General features: G+C 43.0%; 1 protein-coding gene across 4 annotated transcripts in view; it reads right to left on the reverse strand.

The window, feature by feature from the left end:
- gramd1c (GRAM domain containing 1c) overlaps positions 1-23,459 on the reverse strand; it is a 37,842-nt gene extending 14,383 nt beyond the window's left edge. The window contains exons 1-15 of one of the 4 annotated variants that reach the window (XM_047349020.1): positions 23,305-23,457; positions 14,949-15,060; positions 14,522-14,645; positions 14,260-14,360; positions 12,882-12,977; positions 12,691-12,771; positions 10,775-10,893; positions 9,068-9,245; positions 8,830-8,986; positions 8,601-8,741; positions 8,392-8,510; positions 8,164-8,306; positions 7,977-8,080; positions 1,752-1,919; positions 1,311-1,377 (exon numbers count right to left, since the gene is read on the reverse strand). In XM_047349020.1, coding sequence (XP_047204976.1) covers positions 1,311-1,377; positions 1,752-1,919; positions 7,977-8,080; positions 8,164-8,306; positions 8,392-8,510; positions 8,601-8,741; positions 8,830-8,986; positions 9,068-9,245; positions 10,775-10,893; positions 12,691-12,771; positions 12,882-12,977; positions 14,260-14,360; positions 14,522-14,645; positions 14,949-15,060; positions 23,305-23,426 — 1,832 coding nt within the window. In that variant the 5' untranslated portion in view covers positions 23,427-23,457. Of the gene's footprint in view, positions 1-1,310; positions 1,378-1,751; positions 1,920-7,976; positions 8,081-8,163; positions 8,307-8,391; positions 8,511-8,600; positions 8,745-8,829; positions 8,987-9,067; positions 9,246-10,774; positions 10,894-12,690; positions 12,772-12,881; positions 12,978-14,259; positions 14,361-14,521; positions 14,646-14,948; positions 15,061-23,304 lie in introns of all 4 variants that reach the window. The other 3 variants (XM_047349019.1, XM_047349021.1, XM_047349022.1) reach the window with 3 other exon arrangements.
- Between the last annotated feature and the right edge of the window lie 12 nt (positions 23,460-23,471).

Raw genomic sequence — 23,471 nt, forward strand, 5'->3', positions numbered from 1 at the left:
TTCCTCCCTCCCTGTTGGATGGAGTAGTAAGGGGGAGTCAGGTTTAGCCTAAACCGGCTTAGTTATGGTTGAGGTGCAAACACACCCTCCATTTCTGCTACCTGTGTGACCCCTTCTCTTTTCCAATGGTTGTGATCAGTCTGACAGAGGGAGGTATCCCAATCCTTGTGGTTTTTAGTATAACAATGACCATCAGAGGGACCCTTTGTGAGGTGCCTTGAGACGATATTGTTGTAAATATGCGCCGTTTAACTAAATAATCTGAACTGAAACTATCTGTGTAGTTATGCTGCTATAGGCTTAGGCTGCTGGAGGACATAATGACCACTTTCACCTTCTTCGCTACATTCTCACACTACTCTCCAATTTTGCATTATTTGCTGTTATTTCAGCTTTTAACCTTGTTCTCTCTTTTCTCTTCCTAGAAGCTACACCTGGCCTGGCTCTGTGTCTACCTGCGACACCTTTCTGGAGAGGGGAATCGTCCGAGCTTCTGCTAGCAACAACTTAATGCTCACCCTCTACCGATGATCCACATAGCCCTGTCTTTTAGTGTTTAACCCTTTCTCTCTCCTAGACATGGCGATTGACTGAGCTTTTACTGTAACTAATTATATGCGCTCTCTTTCAGGCCCTAACCTTGAAAACTGGCTCAGAGTTTATCTGTTCTTTCTTTCTAGGTGAAACGACTAAAGGAGCTACATCCATTAACATTTACTTTTCCTTTCCATAGAAAGTACTCCTGGATCAGTGCTTCTTTGTTCTCTTTGTGTCTCTGCTCTGTTCTCTCAAACACCCACTCGGTTGTGGCAGATGGCTGCTCACACTGAGCCTGGTTCTGCTGGAGGTTTCTTCCTGTTAAAAGGGAGTTTTTCCTCTCCACTGTTGCTACATGCATGCTCAGTATGAGGGATTGCTGCAAAGTCAACACCAGTGACAGTCCACTGTCTCTACATGCTCATCCGGGAGGAGTGAATCCTGCAAGTCACTGACTGGATGCAATCTGCTGGGTTTCCTTAGATAGAAAAACTTTTTATCCAATTTGAATAAAAAGCTAACTCCGACTGCACTGTTCAATTGTTAGGATTAATTGGAATGTATGTACCTTACTGTTGTGAAGTGCCTTGAGACAACATGTGTTGTGAATTGGCGCTATATAAATAAAACTGAATTGAATTGAACAACAAGAAAAGGCAGCAGCATCAGATGAACGACGCAGGGACGAAAGGTTGCAATGAGCTGGAAAGACACACATCCTCCCAAATATAAAAATCATCATATTCAGTTGCATCTTTGTTTTCTCAACTTACATTACACTCATGCTAGCAACTATTGCGGTAGTGCTCCATCTGTGTGGGCCCGTCGTATCCGCGGCGCCTAAAACACAGCACCACATTTAATTTTTTTTAATATGCAGAAAAACTGAATTTTAAATCAATGAGAACACTTTGCACTGGTTTACTGAAACAGGATATTCTCTTCCAGGGACAGGAAACATTTTGTAACAGAAGCTTGAGATTAATGTTGCCACAGTCTTTAGCTGTAATGATGCAATTCCTTTTACATTTTTTCAAACTGCATTCCCACTTCAGCAAATGTATGCAAATGGCATCAAACTGTAACTAATATTGCAAACCACCACTTTAATTAACTTCCTTCTCTATATAGGTTGGTAAAGTACATTTAGGACATTTTTTCAAAAAAACTACAATTTTTATTTTATTTTAAGTCTTTGATAAACAAGTCAGTACCCAAGCTTCTGTCTCTGTGCTCAGGATCCTGTCCGTACCGCTTGCTGGGCTTTCCGTGATCTGCTAGGGTCCGGCTTAACGTTCGCCTCCTCCTGCGAAGCCCTCCCAGCTTTCCCGCCTCTCCAGCTGCTTGGGTCATCTCCGCCTCCTCCTCCAGCAGTTCAGTTTCTATGACAACACAGGGAAACAAACATGTAGACAAGGACAGGTGGGCTAAGCAGTCATTTATTGAAAAATGACTCTATGTCTCCTGCCTAGGGTATCCTGGTGCCTCTGAGAGGGGGGATTAACAGCAGCCGAACTTTCTGTTAAACTACTTTGGATGACAACTGTATCCATTTCTCCGAAACATTACAAGATTCATAAACTTGATTTTATCTGAAACAAACTGCTACATTTTCCAAACCCAGAATAAAAAAGCACTATTAAGGTTTTCTGAGCAAAGAAGTTAACTCAGCATTACTGCAAGTAATGCAAGATGTTCAGAATCAGCAGCTACATCCAGCTTTTGCATGGATTTCACAGTTCATTACACTCTTATTCATAACTTAAAACTATAGTTTTGAGTTTTCCGCATCTTGTCACATTACAATCACAAACTTAATTGTATATTATTGTAGATAAGAGACAGCAAAGAGGTGTACAGGATGAAGCTCGATAGCAAGTTCAGAAAAACTATATCAGAGATATGTGGTCAGGGATGAAGAAGATCACAGGCTTCAAGATGGAGGATTGGACAGATAGAAGTCTGGACAGAACCAATGAATTGAACACATTCTTCAATAGGTTCAGTTCAGGAACAAGCTCAGCATCCTTATCTCCTGCCAACAACCAAGAAAACATCCTACCCTCCTTTGGCCCAAAGATTTCCTGTTAAACCTCAAATGTTTTATCTTCTTCAGCCATGGACCCTTTCTGCTTCTACATGTTTGTCTTCAACCAGATCAGAAGCTCCCTTTGCCTCCCCCTTCTGTGTGTTTCTAGAAGTTAGGTGAATAGGGAGCTGGAATGACTGAAACAAAAGAAGGGTTCCGGTCCAGATGGTGTTATTTAGGCCTGTGCAGAGCAGCTCTGAGGGATTCTGCAGCACCTCTTCAACCTTAGCCTGACCCAGGAGAAGGTTCCAGTGTTGTGGAATACTCCCTGCCTTGTTCCAAAGAAAACTCACTCATCAGTACTCAATGACTATAGACCCGTTGCCCTGACATCCCACATCATGAAGGTCATAGAGAGACTCCTATTGGCCCACCTGAGTAAGCAACAGTAAACCATTAGGACCCCCTTCAGTTTACTTATCGCTGTGGAGTTGGAGTTGAAGATGCCATCATACACCTGCTTCAACAAACCCACTGTCATCTGGACAAAGCCAGCAGCACTGTGAGGATCATGTTCTTTGATTTCTCCAGTGCATTTAATACAATCCAACCTGATTTACTTCGTCAGAAACTCCAGAAGACTCAGGTGGAGGCCTCAACAATTTCCTGGATCAAAGACTACCTGACAAACAGACCACAGTTTGTGAGACTGAAGGGTTGTGAGTCTAACCAGGTAGTCAGCAGCACAGGAGCACCACAGGGGACAGTACTCTCACCATTCCTTTTCACTCTGTACACCTCAGACTTCCAGTACAAGACAGACTCCTGTCATCTGCAGAAATACTCGGATGATTCTGGGGTGGATCAGAAATGGAGAAGAAGATGAGTACAGGAAGGTGGTGTACCGCTTTGTGAAAACAATCATCTCATCTTGAACTCAATTCAATTCAGTTTATTTATATAGCGCCAATTCACAACACATGTTGTCTCAAGGCACTTCACAAAAGTCAGGTACATACATTCCAATTAATCCTAACCATTGAATAGTGCAGTCAGAACAAAATATGTGAATGTGAACAAAAAAGTAGACTGACCTATGCCTGTTTCCCCTAAAATCTACAAACACTATTTCCATTATGGGAGAAGAAGTGGAGGTGGTGGAGGAGTATGAATACCTCGGTGTTCACCTGAACAACAGACTGGAGTGGAGATTTAACTGTGAAGCCATCTACAAGAAGGAACAGAGCAGACTGTATTTCTTGAGGAAGCTTAGGTCCTTCAGTGTTTCCATCAAGATGCTGCATATTTTCTATAAGTCTGTTGTGGAGAGTGTGATCTCTTCTGCAATCATCTGCTGAGGTAGCAGCATCAGAGCCAGGGACTTAAAAAAGCTCAACAAGCTGATAAAGAAGGCTGGCTGTGTTCTGGGGACTCCTCTGGAACCTCTGGAGATCATTGGACAAAGAAGGATTCTTCATAAAATGAAGAACATTATGGAAAACCCTGACCATCCTCCCCAGACTGTCGTACAACAACAGTGTCTTCATTTAGAGGCTTCTTCTGATCTGTTTTAAGACAGAACTCTACAGGAGGTCCTTCCTCCCCACAGCCATCAGCATCTACAACGGCTCTTTGAAGAAACCATAATATGAGCTACAACAACATTTATATTTCCCTTTGGTATTAATAAAGTAGTTTTGAAATGAATAGAATAAAGATTTTATGTGAAAGACCAACATAAATTGTTGGGTAATGGAGATGTAATAAAAATCTCTAAAGTGTGACATGCATTTGTATTCATCCCCGTTTACTCTCGTACTCATCGTCTTCCGCTTTATCCGGGACCGGGTTGCGGGGGCAACAGACTCAGTAGAGACCCCCAGACATCCCTCTCCCCAGACACCTCCTCCAGCTCCTCCGGGGGGAGCCCAAGGTGTTCCCAGGCCAGCCAAGAAGCATAGTCCATCCAGCGTGTCCTGGTCCGTCCCCTGGGCCTCCTTCCGGTGGGACGTGCCTGGAACACCTCCCGAGGAAGGCGTCCAGGAGGCATCCGGTATAGATGCCCGAGCCACCTCAACTGGCTCCTCTCGATGTGGAGGAGTAGCGGCTCTACTCCGAGCCCCTCCCAGATGGCCGAGCTCCGCACCCTATCTCTAAGGGAGTGCCCGGCCACCCTACGGAGGAAGCTCATTTCCGCCGCTTGTATCCGGGATCTCGTTCTTTCGGTCATGACCCAAAGTTCATGGCCATAGGTGAGGGTAGGAACGTAGACCGATGAGTAAATCGAGAGCTTCGCTTTTCGGCTCAGCTCTCTCTTCACCACAACGGACCGGCACAGCGCCCCCATTACTGTGGCAGCTGCACCGATCCATCTGTCGATCTCTCGCTCCATTCTTCCCTCACTCGTGAACAAGACCCCGAGGTACTTAAACTCCTCCACTTGAGGCAGGAACTCCCCTCCAACCTGAAGAGGACAAGCCACCCTTTTCCGGTCGAGAACCATAGCCTCGGACTTGGAGGAGCTGATCTTCATCCCAGCCGCTTCACACTCGGCTGCGAACCGCCCCAGCGCATGCTGTAGGTCTTGGCTAGAGGGGGCCAGCAGGACCACGTCATCTGCAAAAAGAAGAGACGAAATCCTCTAGTCCCCAAACCAGACACCCTCCGGCCCTTGGCTGCGCCTAGAAATCCTGTCCATAAAAGTTATGAACAGGACCGGTGACAAAGGGCAGCCCTGCCGGAGTCCAACATGCACCGGGAACAAGTCCGACCGGGAACCAAACTCCTGCTCCGCTTGTACAGAGATCGGATGGCCCCTAGTAAAGGGCCCCCGATTCCATACTCCTGGAGCACCGCCCACAGGGCATCACGAGGGACACAGTCGAATGCTTTCTCCAGGTCCACAAAACACATGTGGACCGGTTGGGCAAACTCCCATGAACCCTCGAGTACCCTGTAGAGGGTATAGAGCTGGTCCAGTGTTCCACGGCCGGGACGAAAACCACACTACTCCTCCTGAAGCCGGGTTTCGACTATCGGCCGGACTCTCCTCTCCAATACCCTGGTGTAGGCCTGAGGCGCCGGACGGTTTGCCAGAATCGCTTCGGGGCCAACCGGTAGTCCTTAAACATGGCCTCACCGAACTCCTCCCAGGTCCAAGTTTTTGCCTCTGCCACAGCCCGGCCGCGGCACGCTCTGCCCCACGGTACCCGTCAGCTGCCTCAGGAGTCCCACAAGCCAACCACAGCCGATAAGACTCCTTCTTCAGCTTGACAGCGTCCCTTACTGCCGGTGTCCACCACCGGGTTCGGAGATTGCCGCCGTGACAGGCACCGCAGACCTTACGGCCGCAGCTACGGGCAGCAGCATCGACAATAGATACGGAGAACATGGTCCACTCAGACTCTATGTCTCCAACATCCCTCTGCATCTGGTCAAAGCTCTCCCGGAGGTGAGAGTTGAATACATCCCTGGCCAAGGGGTCTGCCAGACGTTCCCAGCAGACCCTCACTATGCGCTTGGGCCTGCTAAGTCTGTCCGGCTTTCTCCTCCCCCAGCGGATCCAACTCACCACCAGGTGGTGATCAGTGGATAGCTCAGCCCCTCTCTTCACCCGAGTGTCCAAAACATGCGGCCAAAGGTCTGATATGACAACAAAATCGATCATTGACCTCCTGCCTAGGGTATCTTGGTGCCAAGTGCACTGATGGACACCCTTATGTTTGAACATGGTGTTCATTATGGACAATCCGTGACTAGCACAGAAGTCCAATAACAAAACACCGCTCGGATTCAGATTGGGGAGGCCATTCCTCCCGATCACGCCTCTCCAGGTGTCAATGTCGTTTCCCACGTGGGCGTTGAAGTCCCCCCGCAGAATAATGGGGTCCCCAGGAGGGGCACTATCCAGCACCCCCGACAGGGATGCCAAGAAGGCCGGGTACTCCGCACTACCACTCGGCCCGTAGGCTGAAATGATAGTCAGAGACCTCTCCCCAACCCGAAGGCGCAGGGATGCGACCCTCTCATCCACTGGGGTAAACCCCAACAAGAGACGGCTGAGCTGGGGGGCGACAAGCAAACCCACCCCAGCCCGCCGCCTCTCCCCGCAGGCCACTCCAGAGTAGAAGAGAGTCCAGCCCCTCTCGAGGAGATGGGTTCCAGAGCCCACGCTGTGCGTGGAGGCGAGCCCGACTATTTCTAGTCGATATCTCTCGACCTCCCGCACAAGCTCAGGCTCCTTCCCCCCCAGCGAGGTGACATTCCACGTCCCTAGAGCCAGCCTAAGCATCCGGGGATCGGGCCGCCGAGGTCTCCACCTTCGTCCGGTGCCCAATCCTCTTTGCTCCGGTCCCTCACGGTTCCCCCTGCAGGTGGTGGGCCTACTGGGGGATGGTCTCGCGTCTCTCGTTCGGGCTTGGCCCGGCCAGGTCCCGCGAGGAGCAACCCAGCCACCAGGCACTCTCCGACGAGTCCCCGACCCCAGGCCTGGCTCCAGGGTGGGACCCCGGCTCCGCCGTACCGGGCAACGTCACATGCCTCGATTTTGTAGTCGTCATGAGGGGTTCTTTAACCGCTCTTTGTCTGACCCGTCACCTAGAGCCTGTTTGCCATGGGAGACCCTACCAGGGGCATTTAAGCCCCAGATAACATAGCCTCTAGGATCATTCGAGCACTCAAACCTCTCCACCACGTTAAGGTAGCGGTTCAAGGAGGGGCCTATTCAGTATGTGGTAGAACAGTTTACTTCTGAAGGCCTTTGGTGGCAATGAATTTTATTTCTCCCCGTTTACTCTGATACAGAGAAATAAAATTCATTGCAACCAAAGGCCTTCAGAAGTAAACTGTTCTACCACATACTGAATAGGCTCAGCTTGAGTTATTTTGCAAAGAATTACCAAAAAATGTAGTCCCTGGGTGTACGAAGCTGGCAGACATACATCGAAAGACTTAACTGACTGTAACATGCAAAAACCATGTTTTATCTTTTTTTTTTTACCCCAATTCCCAATCATGCTCTACTTGATGTCGGTCTGTCAGATAAAACCCCAATAAAACACATTTGAAGTTTAGGTAGCATGGCACTGTCAGGTACCAACTGCCAGATAGCAGTAGAGTTAAGTTCTCCATAGTGATATGACTAACCCACACACAATAAACGATAAGGAAGGTTTGCAGCTGCAGCTTTGTGGGATGGTCATTGAAAGCGTCTGATAAGAGTGACTGCAATATCAGCCTTTATATTCTTTGCCCTTCCTGCAAACACAGCAGTAATATGATTCAGCAGCGCAGTGATGAAGAAAGCGGTTCCTTACAGATAAAAAGATAAAATAAATCACCGACTGGAGGACAAGTAAAGGACTAGCCCTTTTTGCCTTTGCATTGTCCAAACAAAAGGAAAAAAACTCACCCAGCTGTCTAAAGTAATCTTCAATGCCACTCTGGGAGTTTTTGGTAATAAAAGATTTGACTAGACCCCATGTTGGCTTCCTGTACTTCACGTCAGAGTATACCCTAACAGCACAAGAGGAAGTTTTTAGTTCAAATCCATTAACATTTCAATAAAAAGTCTGCAAATTAATGAATCACTTCATCACCTTAGTCGACACTTCCGCTTGGAGATGCTTATGATGTAGTAGCGGTTTTGTGTGTAGAAGTAATCATGGTAGGGAACGTCATGAGTGTACACCTCAGCATCCACCCTGTAATGCTGACCCTCCTTGGATTCTTTGTACAGAGTCTGGCGAAGTAAATGATGCTCAAATAAGCTGAACAAAAACCATGTTTACACATCTGCTCAACCATTAACACGGACAGAACCGCACCTGGTTCTCTGTAGCAGTGGAGAACTTCCCAATCAGGGGGTTATTGATGGTTATAGCATAGTTCAGGATCCGCTTCTCGTTTCCTGAGTTGTCCTTCTCCCAAGCAGTAAAGCTTGGATCTAAAGACACAAAAAGGGCAACTTTTATTAAAGAAACGTTTTCATGAATAAGTTAGTTTTATTATGAGAGAAATGGATTTAAAGCCCTACTTGAAATCCTGCGGATGTCCATAAACCTACGAGTGAAGCTGGAGTCTGTAAAGAGCAACTCAAACATTTTGTTGGCACTTATGTGGAAAACACGGTTGACAAACAGTCGCCCCAGCTTCTCGGACCTGCCAATTCGGTCCTCTACTGGTGGAGGCAAAAAGGAGAGTCACATAATGAAAAGAAACGACAACAAAGAGAAATGACTCGCATCCTTGCTCGCCTGTTCTACCTTCTTCAAAGCTTTCCGAGCCACTTTGGTCCGACATGTTCTCGTTAGCATTGAGGTCAAAAGGCTGTGCGGAACGCTTGGAGAGACGCTCTGGGATGCGTCGGTCCAATAAAAGACCTGGATTTTGCTGCAGAGATGGGGTGTTGCGAGACTCATCCTGCAGGAAAAGGACAGCATTATTAAGAAGATGATTTCAAAGAAAGAAAAAGCTTAATAATGTAAGAGAAGAAGATGATACCGTGTTGGTAGTCTTTGGTGAGCTGATGGGTGAGGGGAAGTCCTCGCCTTGAGGTGTGGAGCTCTGCAACGGACCATGCTCCACCACCGGGAGGCGGAGGCTGTTGGGCCGCTCCAGTCTTCTGAGACCATCATCACCACCACCACTACTACTGCCACCGCTGAGCTTCTGCTGCAGGCTAAAGACAAACTGATTAAAGCTTTGCGCCAAACTTTCCTGTAGAATCAAACTCACTTTAGCTCTTCCCCTAAACAACATGCCATGGTCAGGTCTTCTATTTGTTTTGATACTTTGTTGTAAATTGTTATTTGATAGAGATAAAATGTACCTCTCCCTAAAGAAAGTTTTCACTCGCACAAGCCTCTGATGACATCATATAAGGCAAATTCATATCAGAGTTCTATGTCCTATCTTAATTTGGGGATGGGAACTAAAATAAGAAGAAATATGCACGATTCGACAATTTTCAAGACTATTTATTTCCACAAGTCATTAAAAATATTAACCTACAAAGTGTAATCTGTAAATACTTTAAAATTAAGTCCTTCACAGATTTGAAGCCTAGTTTGCCATTTTGTCCCCTTCTTCCATTTCATTACTGATTCAAAGTGTTTCCTTATATTCTGTAATTCTGCAGAAAAATGTTTGAGCTCTTGGTGGGATTACTCCATGGATATCAGGAACATCTGGAAACAATAAAACACACTGAAGGTTTATGAAGGACGGGCGGAGTGGTACTCGCCTGTTCAAAGTCTTAAGACGGACAAAGAAAGTACAGTCATATTCAATAAATAAGAACATTATTAAAAGGGTCATTATTTTTAGTAACTGAATTATCTAAGTGAAACACATTATACAGATTCATTCCTCATAAACTGATGTTTTCAAGCCTTTATTTTTTGTTAATTATATTGCTTTTCTGCTTGCAGCTAATAAAAACACAACAACAAGATTAGAATATTAGATCAGACCAGTAAAAAAACTAATTTTTAATACAAAAACATGGGCTAAATGATGATAATGTATAATACCTGCATAATGGCTGTCATTTTCAAAGGGTGCTTTTAATTCGACAAACGAGCCTCGTCTGAACCTATATTCAAATTTATCGAATATTATTGTATTTGCATTTTATGCTGGTGTATCGAACCAGGTTGTAAGTAGAGCTTCAAAATACAAAAAAAATGTCTTCCCCAGTTTTAAGATCTTCAGGAGGGGTGAAATATGCACACATGGAAAGACTGAAATAGGAATATAAAAACATTTGTAACAGTTAAAGTTTTGAAGCCGCTCATTGTCATCTTTAACTTTTGTTTCAGCTTTGCCTTGATGACTTCATGTGTCAAGCATGAAACGTCAAACGCCAAGTTACTGAGACAGAACTTGAATCCTTCAGCATCTATGCAGAAATCTGGCAAAAGTCACAATAATTATAACTAATGACAACTGATCAGCTCGATTTATGTGCCTCTTATGATGTCATCAACCCAAATATACACAATGCCGAATTTGCTTATTTAGTATGTTTTATTGTTTTTTTAAGATGGAGGGTGTTTTGTGAAATACTGCAGTGAAAATCTAGACCTCATGACCAGGCTGTGTTTTAATTCCAAATTTGTTAGTTGACCAAAAAAGAAACCCTGTACACCATCTTTAACATCAGGTAGAAAAACACATTCAAGTTGCCAAGGTCTAATAGCGAGTTACCTGGTCTGCCCGCTCGATTCTGGTGACACCTGTAAATTCGCCATCTCCTCATTATTCAGGCCCAGATCATAGCCATAATGCTGCTTAACCATCTGCCACAGCTCTGGGCACGTCAGAGTCTAAAATAACATCAAATAAATAAATGAAAATTAGAAGCATGTAGAGGTCTCCTCCTCCTGCATTCTCTAGGTACCAGAAGGCAAACACAAAAACAAAAAATTATGCAGTGTGGCCTGGAGAACTCCATAAGGAATAATTGAGTCTCCATGGGTGACAACCTAAAAACATGATCGTCCGTCAACTAGGTCAGACAAGTTGCATTATGTTCTCACTGCAAAAGAAGCTCAGATTACCCAATATCTGTTGGGGGGAAACAGCCAAGAACAAACCTTTACGTGAGGCGGTATAAATAGAAACAGATCTGTTTAATCAGATCGAGAAATAAATTTAAAAAATGTTTTATTTTGGCGTCGGTTGTGAAAACCAGAAAGTTTCAGTAAACCGGTTCTCCCAAGATTCTCTTACCTGTCAGAGGACATAACCCCCCGCCGCTGTGCGCTCCGACCGGGCTCTGGAACACTAATACGCCGTGTAACCTGAACGCACCACACCGCATTCAGGAAGTCCGCAAAGACGCGCCGCCCAAATCTACCCGGACAGATATTTAAAAGGAACCCTGCGCTCCCGAACAGCTAGAAGCCACCATATCTGGGCTGCAGGTTCCTGTTGTCGAGCCGCTCGGACCGATACAAGTGGGGCGGCAAAGTCCGTTTAGTTGTAGCCAGGTTGTCGATGCAAACAGTCCTCCTGGCCACACCCAGATGGGGTCAATGAACTCAGGTTGTTACACAGGTGTTTACCTGCGCCGAGACCCACACTCCCCTCTGTGAGCGTGTGTGTGGGGGCTAAAGTCCACTCAGACTGATAGGTCATGATCTATCAGAGGAGGAGGTCACCTGAGTGCATGGTCTCTCCTCTGTGCTGTGTTTGTATTTGCTGTTTATTTATTGTTTTTATATCCCAGCCTTTGCTTCTGACAGTTCAGTTCTGATCCTGACACTTTAATTGCATTTTGTAGTGCCTTGGAAAAGCATAAACTTCATTGTGCGTAGTTGGGATTTTATCCGATAGGCCACAACATAGATACTTGTGACAAAGAAGGACATTTTTATTTAATATTATTTTATTGTTATTATTGTTTTTAACAAAAATACATAGAAGTTGAATTTTTTTTTTTAGCTATTCTTTGCTAAACAACTCAAGCTCGGTCATTGAACAGGGATCATCTGAACATCAATTTTCAAATCTGGGTTATTCTAACATAAATGTGCTTTAATCTAAACAATTCTACTGTGGCTCTGGCTGTGTATTTAAAATTGTGGTCCTGCTGGAAGGGGAGCATGCATCCTGCATCCCCTGCATTTTTAAAGTTTTCCCATCATTGCCCTTTAACTCATTTGAAAAGGTTTTACCTGAACCCCTTTTTCAGGAAAAATACTTCAACTCACAGCTATAATTCTTGTACAAATTGTATTTTTCAAAAGAGTAAATGTAAGAGTGTATTTTTCAAGAGTAAGCTTAGTTCTATCAATAACTGAGCCAAAGGTGAAAGCCTAGATCCCGTGGGTTTGTTTGTAACCATATCCACGACACACGTGGGTAAACTTCACCATACGTTACCTCAGCCTTTTGAACAGTAAACAAAAACTGTCTGTTGAACTTAGCAGCTCCTCAATGATAACCTCAAAGGCAGCATCTGTCTCTGGCATTTTTGTATCTATTTTCAGATAAGTGCTTTTAACCTGGACATACTGGTCCTCAGGAAAGATTTTGGACAGTAGGAACTTGATTGCAAATGAGCACCAGGCATTTCTGCAAGGAGCAGGGTTGTTACCCTGATGCATGAAGGGCCTTACCTTGTCCAGCAGTGTGTTCTGCCACATGCGGAAAACACTCAGAAAGCTTTTCTCTCTTGCCGAGAAGGAAGCAAAAAAATACTGTGAATGAATGAAGACAAATCTTAATATTATATTTGGGATTATGTATTTATCCTTTATGAAATAAAAAAACTATAAAACTATAAATCACAGCTTTTAAACTCAAATACCTTCTCAGTATTTGTGCAGATCTGGATGGCATTGGGGATCAATCGAGCCATTTTCTCTCTAGACATTGTGGTGATATCTCTGAGAGACAGGACAATCTGTAAATACATTTTAAATAAAGAGATTTTATCAAGACCGAGGAGTGCCATGATAAGTGAGGAGGAACTTGACCCATTTTGGAGTTATAATATTGTCCACGAGTGCAGTGCTATCACTTCCTGCTTGTGATTCAACAGAACCTTGGAAAAATGCTGGACTTGCCACTCTTGCTGTATGACCAGAAAACATAAGACAAACCTATTTTATTTACTAGCTGGAAATGTTGACTAATTATTAACTAAAACAAACAAAAACATCATGAATCAAAGTCAAACTTTTTTGTACCTTTTGTTTTTGGCTCTCATTAGCAAAAAACAATATTCCATATTTTCACAAGGTACATTTCACAAAACCAGATGTTCCACAATAAAACTGTTATTTTATTTGCATGAGTTGCCTTTTATTTACAACAGCACCATACCTCCCTGAAAATCAATTGGGTCAACCCCCTCCCCCCCCCCTTAATACCAACTCAAGTTAAATAACTGATTCCACAACAACTCCATAATTTTTTTACAACAGTAACTGACTCTATAACTTTACCCTCAACATGGAGTTAATGTCTTCCCTAAGCACAATAAGATGCCCAGTATTTTCCTGAACATTCCCCATTTATCAGAAAATAAATGGGTCATTTATTAAAATAAAATTATGTACATTTTTCCCCCCAGGTATGTTATTAAAAAGCAGAATGTTCAGTATATAAAATAGTTTTGTCATACATGTGATTTAGGTTTTATTTGCTCCAAATGAAAACATCCATGAGTGATGGCTCTGTTTTCCAGGGTCTGTAAATCACTTAGGAGACCTTTTGAGGAAGCACAACTAATGCAGGTCTGGTGTGATGGAAAATAAGATCTGATGTCCAGCACAGTATGTAAGTCAAGGTTGGACACCAGATGTCTACAGTCTTATTACGTAAACTGATGTCATTGCTCTGACAAACTGTGTTGATAAGCAAATGTAACTGTTTGAATATGTACAAACAGATTATCTCTGTGGCGGGTATTCTTGGCTGTAACACTGACAAAGAAAATGCCTTTGACTTGATGTTATTAAATAAATAAACCAAGCTGGCTTTTCCTGCCTACACATATTGTTTTGGAATTTATCACAAATTTTACAGAAAGTAAAATATAAATGAATCATGTTGGTGCACAAATTTTAAAAAGATGCATTTTTATCCATAGCATTTTTATTTTATGGTAAATGAAAATCATAAAACATCAAAAAGAAGTTTTATTTCTGCCTCCTCGTCCCTTTGCCCCACAGTCTCATTACCTTTGTACTACGAAACACATTGCTGTAGAAACAGATCCAGTTCTCGGAGAGGTACAGGCGTCCCTGAAGGAGAATGTCCCGCTGGAGGGCACAAGGATAATCTGAGGAGAAAACACAAGACGGATATCTCATACGGAGAAATGAAAACACCTGAAGTTTCATTTTAGGCCTTTAAGATTATTTGTTTATGAAACAAAATGCTCACTAAATTCTTAATGATAAAGAAAATGCATACATTTATTTTTTCCCATCCTGAACTTACCCAATATGAGCATTTCTGAATCAGGCAGCTCCTTAAACAGCCTCTTAAACTCCTCCATCCTCTGTTTGTAGCTCGGCAGAGGAGACTGAGGCACAGCAAGACATGGAGCTAGAGCATCGGAGCTCTGTTGCAGGAGATGGGAAGATTACAGGTTCACAGACATTTAAAACTGAAAATTACAGCAAATCTCTTTGAATTTGTGTTTGAAATAATTATGCATGAAAAACAAGCAGTACTGCGTCTAAACCACTAGAAGGCAGTGAAAGAAACTTGTTTTGTGTGTCAAAGTTTTAGTTTATTCTAAACAACCGTGGCTTCATGACGGGAGCCAATCAGAGGAAAATGTTAGCCTTAATGTTAGTCTAATATATGAAGATTCTCATGCAGCAGGTTCTTGGTAGTCAGGTTTGCTTTAATTTTTCCTTACATCGTCCTCCGAGCTCAGCCCGACGTCCACCAGGGATCCTGTTTCATCCGTAACATCATCGCTACCCACTCCTGACCGGTTGGATAGCTGGTCCATGGGCTCTGCTGGGCTGCTTGGAGCAAAAATATTCTGGTTTAAATTTAATGAAAGACAAAAGAATAGAAAGCTGTAAAGGTTTTTGAGATTAAATCATTTAAATATTAGGATCTCTCAATGCATCATGTAAGACAAAACTATTTGCATCTTAATTTCAATTCAGTTTTCACTCTGAATGGTTAACATGTTTGCACTACGCAAAATTACAATGTCTCTGAAATACATTCCCCCCATTCCCTGGATGTTTTCACCCCTTGATTGCTTTTAAAAATAAAAACATGACCAATGTGATTTGGCTTTATGAGACAAGCATAAAATGAAGCCTAATACTGAAGTGAAAGCAGATTTTTTATAAGACAATGTCAAATAACAAAAAATCTGAGTAAGTAAATTAAATGGTTGCATAAATATTCAACCCATTCAGGTCAGGAATTAGTGAATGCACCTTTGGCTGCAACCACAGCACCAATTATGTCTGAGCCCCGCAAAACAACTCCAGGGGTTGCTTGGGGTTTCAAGATCAGCCCCAATTCGAGATCTGGGCTTTATCTTGGTCTCTCTGGAACATTTGCCTTTTGGTCCAGAAACCATTTCTGTGTGACTTTTGCTGGAGGCAAAAAGCAGAACATCCTCCAGGATTCTGTGGTGAGTTTTTTTTTTTTTTGCATTTATTTTCCCCTTTCCCCTTACAAGCGATCCAAGACCTGCTGATGAGAAGTATCCCAAGACCACAATGCTGCCACTGCCATGCTTCATTTGGGCACTAAAACCCCTCCACCACATTAAGGTAGCGGTTCAAGGAGTGCCCGAATGATCCTAGAGGCTCTGTTATCTGGGGTTTAAATGGCCCTGGTAGGGTCTGCCATGGCAAACAGGCTCTAGGTCATGGGTCAGACAAAGAGTGGTTCAAGACATCCTCACGAGGATGACCCAAACGAGGCACGTGACGTCGTCCGGTATGGCGGAACCAGGGTCCCACCCTGGAGCCAGGCCTGGGGTCAGGACCCGTCGGAGAGCGCCTGGTGGCTGGGTTGCTCCTCGCGGGACCGGCCGGGCCAAGCCCGAATGAGAGACGCGAGGCCATCCCCCAGTGGGCCCACCACCTGCAGGGGGAACCGTGAGGGACTGGTCCAAAGAGGATTGGGAGGCGGACGGGAGCCAAGCGTGAATCGGCTGGGATGAAGATCAGCTCCTCCAAGTCCAAGGCCATGGTTCTCGACCGGAAAAGCATGGCTTGTCCTCTTCAGGTTGAAGGGGAGTTCCTGCCTCAAGTGAAGGAGTTCAAGTATTTCGGGTTCTTGTTCCCGAGTGAGTGAAGTATGGAGCGGGACATTGACAGACGGATCGGTGCGGCTGCTGCAGTAATGGGGGCGCTGTGCCGGTCCATTGTGGTGAAGAGAGAGCTGAGCCGAAAAGCAAAGCTCTTGATTTACCGGTCGGTCTACGTTCCTACCCTCACCTATGGCCATGAACTTTGGGTCATGACCGAAAGAACGAGATCCCAGATACAAGCGGCTGAAATGAGCTTCCTCCATAGGGTGGCCGGGCACTCCCTTAGAGATAGGGTGAGGAGCTCGGCCATCCAGGAGGAGCTCGGAGTAGAGCCGCTGCTCCTCCACATCGAGAGGAGCCAGTTGAGGTGGCTCGGGCATCTATACGGGGATGCCTCCTGGACGCCTTCCTCGGGAGGTGTTCCAGGCACGTCCCACCAGGAGGAGGCCCAGGGGACGGCCCAGGACACGCTGGAGGGACTATGTCTCTCGGCTGGCCTGGGAACGTCTTGGGCTCCCCCTGGAGGAGCTGGAGGAGGCGTCTGGGGAGAGGGACGTCTGGGCGTCTCTGCTGAGTCTGCTGCCCCCGCGACCCGGTCCCGGATAAAGCGGAAGACGACGAAACAAAACAAGCCATGCTTCATAGTGAAGATGGTGGGTTTCGGCAATATAGTCTAAAAGATGAAAAAGGTCGATCCTTGTCTCTTCAGACTACAGCAGCTTCTTTTCATACTTTCTAACATGTATTTGTGTGAATTCCAGGCACAGTTTTAAAATAGCCTTTTAGCCCCTATAACATACAGCTTTGACAACCTCAGACTCATCAGAGTCACTGAAGATTTTTTTTACTCCTTCAGAGTGGTTGTAGGCATCTTTAAGGTCTTCCTCACCAGTCTTCCTCTCGTTCAGTCACTCAGGTTGTGAGGACACCCAGCTCTAGGTAGATTTAGAAGTGTGCTATTGTCCTTTTCTTAACTATGAATTTAACTATAAACTCCATGGGAGGCCCAATGTGTTGAACTTTTGTTTGTAGTTGTCTCCACACCTACAATTTTCAGTGATCTTTTAGTGCTCAGTTGACATTGATTCTTGTCAACAATGTCAAATTATATTGATCAAGGTTTTGTTTACGAAAGCACTAAGTAGAACATCCAAAAGAGGTCGAATACTTTTTATATACCTTGTATACATTTAATAAGAGCTTCCAGGAGGTTTTTCAAAGTCTCAAATGTCATGATGTTATAAATACATTTTCATTGTTCTGAAAAGGCTTTGCAGTTCACTTTATTTTAATAGCAAGTATTACTAATAAATATGAATATTTGAGCACCACATAGTAGTTTTTTGTTAAAATTAAGTTTTAATCTGAATCAAACCAAGTTTTTTTTTTTCTTTTTACTTAGTTTTTACTGTCAGCTGATGCAAATTTGTTCCTGAAAAAACCATTTTAACAGCATTATAAAATAAGATAGATTTCAGATGCTATTGCTGTACAATGTAAACAACCTTGGCTCCAGTATAGAACCTTGTGGAACCCAACATGTAATTTTTCATGCATTGATTTCATTTCTTAAAGATTTTGTTAAATAGGTTGTCAAAACTCTTTCTGAATTAATGCCATTGCTGCTGATTTATTCCTTCTAAAGCTATGATGACATTCATTCAACAATTTGTTTTACTTGTATAGGCAAGTTGATCTATGAATTGAAAATGAATGCTCATCCCCACTTTTGTAGATAAGAGTAACCTTTGTTAGTTTTGTCTGATCACTTTCTGAATGGATGATTACTTACCTAATTATTCAAAGAAGGGCTGCCAGATCTTGGTAAATGTCTTGCAAGAATAAAGTCTCATGTGGGTCAAAACTTTCCTGAGCCAACTATTATGTGAAAGTTGAGCATGTTTCCATTTAATTAGGATGGGACGCCTAGCTGAAAGGGGGTTTGTAAAGGCAACAGTTTATTGATGAGAGTTTAGATAATTTAACAGTGTAAAATATTTGGCCATAGCACATATGGAGGATGAGTGAACCAACATTCAACTGCTCTATGAAACCAGTAAAAGGGTTTTCTTTGTGAAGGAGGAAAAATATTTTGAAGAATTGAAGCTACAGTAAAAAAAAAGTTTCAAGCAAACTTTAGTCTTTAAAAAAATTGAGTCCAGATTTTCAAGGAGTTGGTGATCACAGGATTTTGTAAAATGTTGTTATGGATATTGAGAGGATGGTGTGCATCGAAAAGAGATTGTAGCAAGAACATTGAGGATCTCAGCTCTATTTGGGCCCAAGAGGGGCCTTTGACAGCTCTGCTGTTGAGCCATTAGCAGAGCTTGTTAATATTACCTGTCTTATAGTATTGACCCCCAGCTTTTTAGGGAGTTGAAAAACAGCATCCTTAATATGGAAGGCCAGCCAGAAAGATACCATCTGATCCAGCTGGCAGAAAAAATATCCTCTCATGAAAATTGGAATTTTTTTGGAACAGATAGAAACATTTCAGGAGAATCAAAATTTTTACTAATATTAATTCAGTCAGTTATTGAAGGAGGGAGAGAGGACGAGCAAGTCATGTCCTGCTTACACTTCTCAACGAGGACAGTGACAACCTCCAACCAGGAGAAGCTCATGTTTACCAAAATCTGATACAGTGCCTTGCGAAAGTATTCGACCCCCTTGAACTTTTCAACCTCTTGCCACATTTCAGGCTTCAAACATAAAGATATAAAATTTAAATTTATTGTGAAGAATCAACAACAAGTGGGACACAATCTTGAAGAGGAATAAAATTTATTGGATGTGTCAAACTTGTTTAACAAATAAAAAACATGAAAAGTGGGGCGTGCAATATTATTCGGCCCCCTTGCATTAATACTTTGTAGCGCCACCCTTTGCTGCAATTACAGCTGCAAGTCGCTTGGGGTATGTCTCTATCAGTTTTGTACATCGAGAGACTGAAATTCTTGCCCATTCTTCTTTGCAAAACAACTGGAGCTCAGTGAGGTTGGATGGAGAGCGTTCATGAACAGCAGTCTTCAGGTCTTTCCACAGATTCTCGATCGGATTCAGGTCTGGACTTTGACTTGGCCATTCCAACACCTGGATACGTTTATTTGTAAACCATTTCATTGTAGATTTGGTTTTATGTTTTAGATCATTGTCTTGTTGGAAGATAAATCTCCATCCCAGTCTCAGGTCTCTTGCAGACTCCAACAGGTTTTCTTCCAGAATGGTCCTGTATTTGGCCCCATCCATCTTCCCATCAATTTTGACCATCTTCCCTGTCCCTCCTGATGAAAAGCAGGCCCAAACCATGATGCTGCCACCACCATGTTTGACAGTGGGGATGGTGTGTTCAGGGTGATGAGCTGTGTTGCTTTTACGCCAAACATATCATTTTGCATTGTGGTCAAACAGTTTGATTTTGGTTTCATCTGACCAGAGCACCTTCTTCCACATGTTTGGTGTGTCTCCCAGGTGGCTTGTGGCAAACTTTAAACGAGACTTTTTATGGATTTCTTTGAGAAATGGCTTTCTTCTTGCCACTCTTCCATAAAGGCCAGATTTGTGCAGTGTACGACTGATTGTTGTCCTATGGACAGACTCTCCCACCTCAGCTGTAGATCTCTGCAGTTCATCCAGAGTGATCATGGGCCTCTTGGCTGCATCTCTGATCAGTCTTCTCCTTGTTCGAGATGAAAGTTTAGAGGGACGGCCGGGTCTTGGTAGATTTGCAGTGGTCTGATACTCCTTCCATTTCAATATGATTGCTTGCACAGTGCTCCTTGGGATGTTTAAAGCTTGGGAAATCTTTTTGTATCCAAATCCGGCTTTAAACTTCTCCACAACAGTATCTCGGACCTGCTAGGTGTGTTCCTTGGTCTTCATGATGCTCTCTGCGCTTTGAACAGAACCCTGAGACTATCACAGAGCAGGTGCATTTATACGGAGACTTGATTACACACAGGTGGATTCTATTTATCATCATCAGTCATTTGGGACAACATTGGATCATTCAGAGATCCTCACTGAACTTCTGGAGTGAGTTTGCTGCACTGAAAGTAAAGGGGCCGAATAATATTGCACGCCCCATTTTCAGTTTTTTGTTTGTTAAAAAAGTTTGACACATCCAATAAATTTCATTCCTCTTCAAGATTGTGTCCCACTTGTTGATTCTTCACAAAAAATTTAAATTTTATATCTTTATGTTTGAAGCCTGAAATGTGGCAAGAGGTTGAAAAGTTCAAGGGGGTCGAATACTTTCACAAGGCACTGTATATGATCAGAGTATTTGCCAAATCATGTTAGAATGTCTAATAACAGGAATGGATGAAACTGGGTTTGATGCATATAGCAGCAAATCAGGACAGTGAGACACATAGAATAGTTTAAATCCATGCAAAAAAAAAAAAGGGCCAAGACCAAATTTTGACAGCATATAAAAACACAGATATTTCCACCCAACCCTGTCACATGTTTTCTGCACATTCAAGGAAGTTATCACTTCCGGTACAATAGGGTTAGGTGACACAATAACACAGAAAAATCATCTATTAAATTAGCTCCCTCCAGGCAGGAAGCCAGTCTGGGCAACTAATATAACCACGAGAACAAGAGTGTTCTGGTCCAAATTTAAAAATGAAATAGGCTTATAACTGCTGCATTCAATTTAAAAAAAAAATAAGAGAAATATTAGCTTCAGATAGGGTTGGAGGTAATTTACCTCTAATGAAAGATTAGTTGTAAACATTGACCGGCTGACAAGTGAAACTTTAAAAAAACTTGCACAAAAAGTAGATTAAGTGAATTGGTTCAGTGAAGGTAAATTGTTTTGATAATTTCAAGTAAAATCCAAAATGCTATTGATATTATTGGGAATAAAATTGTGATATTTCAGTATTCATGGTACATTATTATTCCCCCTGTAAGAGATGTTTCTTAATAAATTAGAAAAGTATCAAATAAATAAAATTCATTACCCAGCCAACAGTTATATTATCTGGGGCCCGTAGGGGAATGAAATGGGCTGAAAACTGGACCCTAGGTGCCAACACAATCTTATTTGTTTAGCACATTTCAGCAAAAAGTGCTTTACATGGTGAAAAAAAGTGCGTTGCAGTGACAAAAAACATGTAAAAATAGAACATTGTGGTGGCATGATGAAAGAAAGTTAAAAAAAAAGTTGGATACATGCTGAAATGAATGATTTTTCAGTTAATAGTTTTAATAAGCTTGATTTAAAATAACTCAGGGATTCAGCATTTTTCAGTTTTCAGGATCTTTGTTCCAGTTTAGTAGAGCTTAAGAACAGAATGCTGCTTCTCCATGTTTGGTTCTGGAGATGCAGAAAAGTCTTGAACCAGAAGACCTGTTTGGTCTGGAAGGATGATACAACAGCAATAAATTATTGGTGCTACACCACTGAGTGACTTATAAACTGACAGAAGTATTTTAAAGACTTTTCTTTGAGATACAGTGTTAGGACTTTAGACATGGGGTGATGTGCTCCACTGTCTTAGTTTTAGTGAGGACGCGGGCAGCAGCGTTCTGGATCAGCTGCAGCTGTCTGATGTTTTAGGAAGACCTGTGAAAACACCCTTGCAGTAATCAATCCCACTAAAGATAAAGGCATAGATGAGTTTTTCAAGATCCAGCCGGGACATTTGTTTTATTTGTACAATTTAAATACAGAAAAACAATAATGTTAACAGCACAGGAAGAGGCAAAAGGCCCACAGCAGGCTTTGATAAAGCCTCCACCCAAATAGTATGAAAAAATATTATATGATCCAACAATACAAACCCTGTTCAGTTGATCATAAATTTATGAGATACATTCATATAAAAACACATAATCAGTCATTTAATCCTGGAAATGTTCTTCAGTTGATAGAAGGCCGACTTAGTGACTGTCTTTATGTGCCTCTGAAGGTTCAGGTCTGAGTCTATCACTGCACCCAGATTTCAGGGCTGCTCATTGGTTTCTGGCTGCGGTAACTGAAGTTGTGAGCTGACTCTTAATTGCTCCTCCTTTCGTCCAAAAACAATCACTCCAGTTTTGTGAAGAAAATGATGACACATCCACGCATTTATTTGTTCTATGCATCTACCCAACGCTTGAATGCTGTGCAGAGGTCTAATAATACCAGCACTTCAGGTCTTCCACTGTCTGTGTTTATGCGGCTGTCATTGAACACCTTGAAAATGGCCATCTCAGTACTGTGGTAAGCACTGACACCTGACTGGAAGACGTCACAGGAGGTTTTTGCATGAATAGGATCCCGGGCAAGCCCCCAAAACCCACTACAGTCCAGTTTGTTAAATCGTAATTTCAGCTAATTGTCCTTTTGGGCTAAGCCTAAAAAGACACTACGTAAAAAAAGCAGCAAACTACATAAAGGAATCCCAAATCTCCATTAACTGCATATGCATGAAAGCAATACAAAACGTATTCAGGGTGCAAATGGCATAAATATGTTCTTCATATGTCTTCATTATCCAGTCAGCTATAAAAAAAATTGACTTTCAATTCAGAAATGTGGTACGGCCTACCAATCATAAACCCTGCTTCTAAAGTGCTGAGCTTACGTTTTTAATACTGGACAAATATGTCTTAAAAGTGGAAAAATGGACCAAAAATCTAAAATTAAGGGTTAAAAATAATAATAATAAAGCGTCATCCAGAGGCACTACAGAAGTCAGTATCAGTGAAACAAAAACTGGTTTGTCAGATCTATACTTAGGATGGGTTTAATCCTGCTTGTGAACAAAAACCTTCCCTCAGCCGCGATCACTTTTCCACAAAACTGCGATGAAATTCAAACTTAAAACCATCCGATCCGAGTTCAAATACAAAACAGCAGTTTTCTCCAAGCAGATCCATCAGCTGATCTGTAGCTATGTGAGTCAGACGGAGCTCCGCGGTGTTATCCTACACCTGTAAGCGTCCACATGTGGGTTATTCCAAGCCCAAACCGCAGAGATCGGTCACTTACCTAACGCGGAGAGGACCCAGTGTCCCTGTTCTGTCTGACCGAGGTTTAAAAGGTAGGTTTGTTTGGTTCTGAAGCTTCTTAGATGAGTTAAATGTTCTCCTTCCGCAGCAGGTGCGTCTCATCCAGCCGACAGGGGGAAACACCTCCAGGGAGGTAACACCTCACTG

This window comes from Girardinichthys multiradiatus, chromosome 21, assembly GCF_021462225.1.
Source record: "Girardinichthys multiradiatus isolate DD_20200921_A chromosome 21, DD_fGirMul_XY1, whole genome shotgun sequence".
Taxonomy (NCBI): Eukaryota; Metazoa; Chordata; class Actinopteri; order Cyprinodontiformes; family Goodeidae; genus Girardinichthys; species Girardinichthys multiradiatus.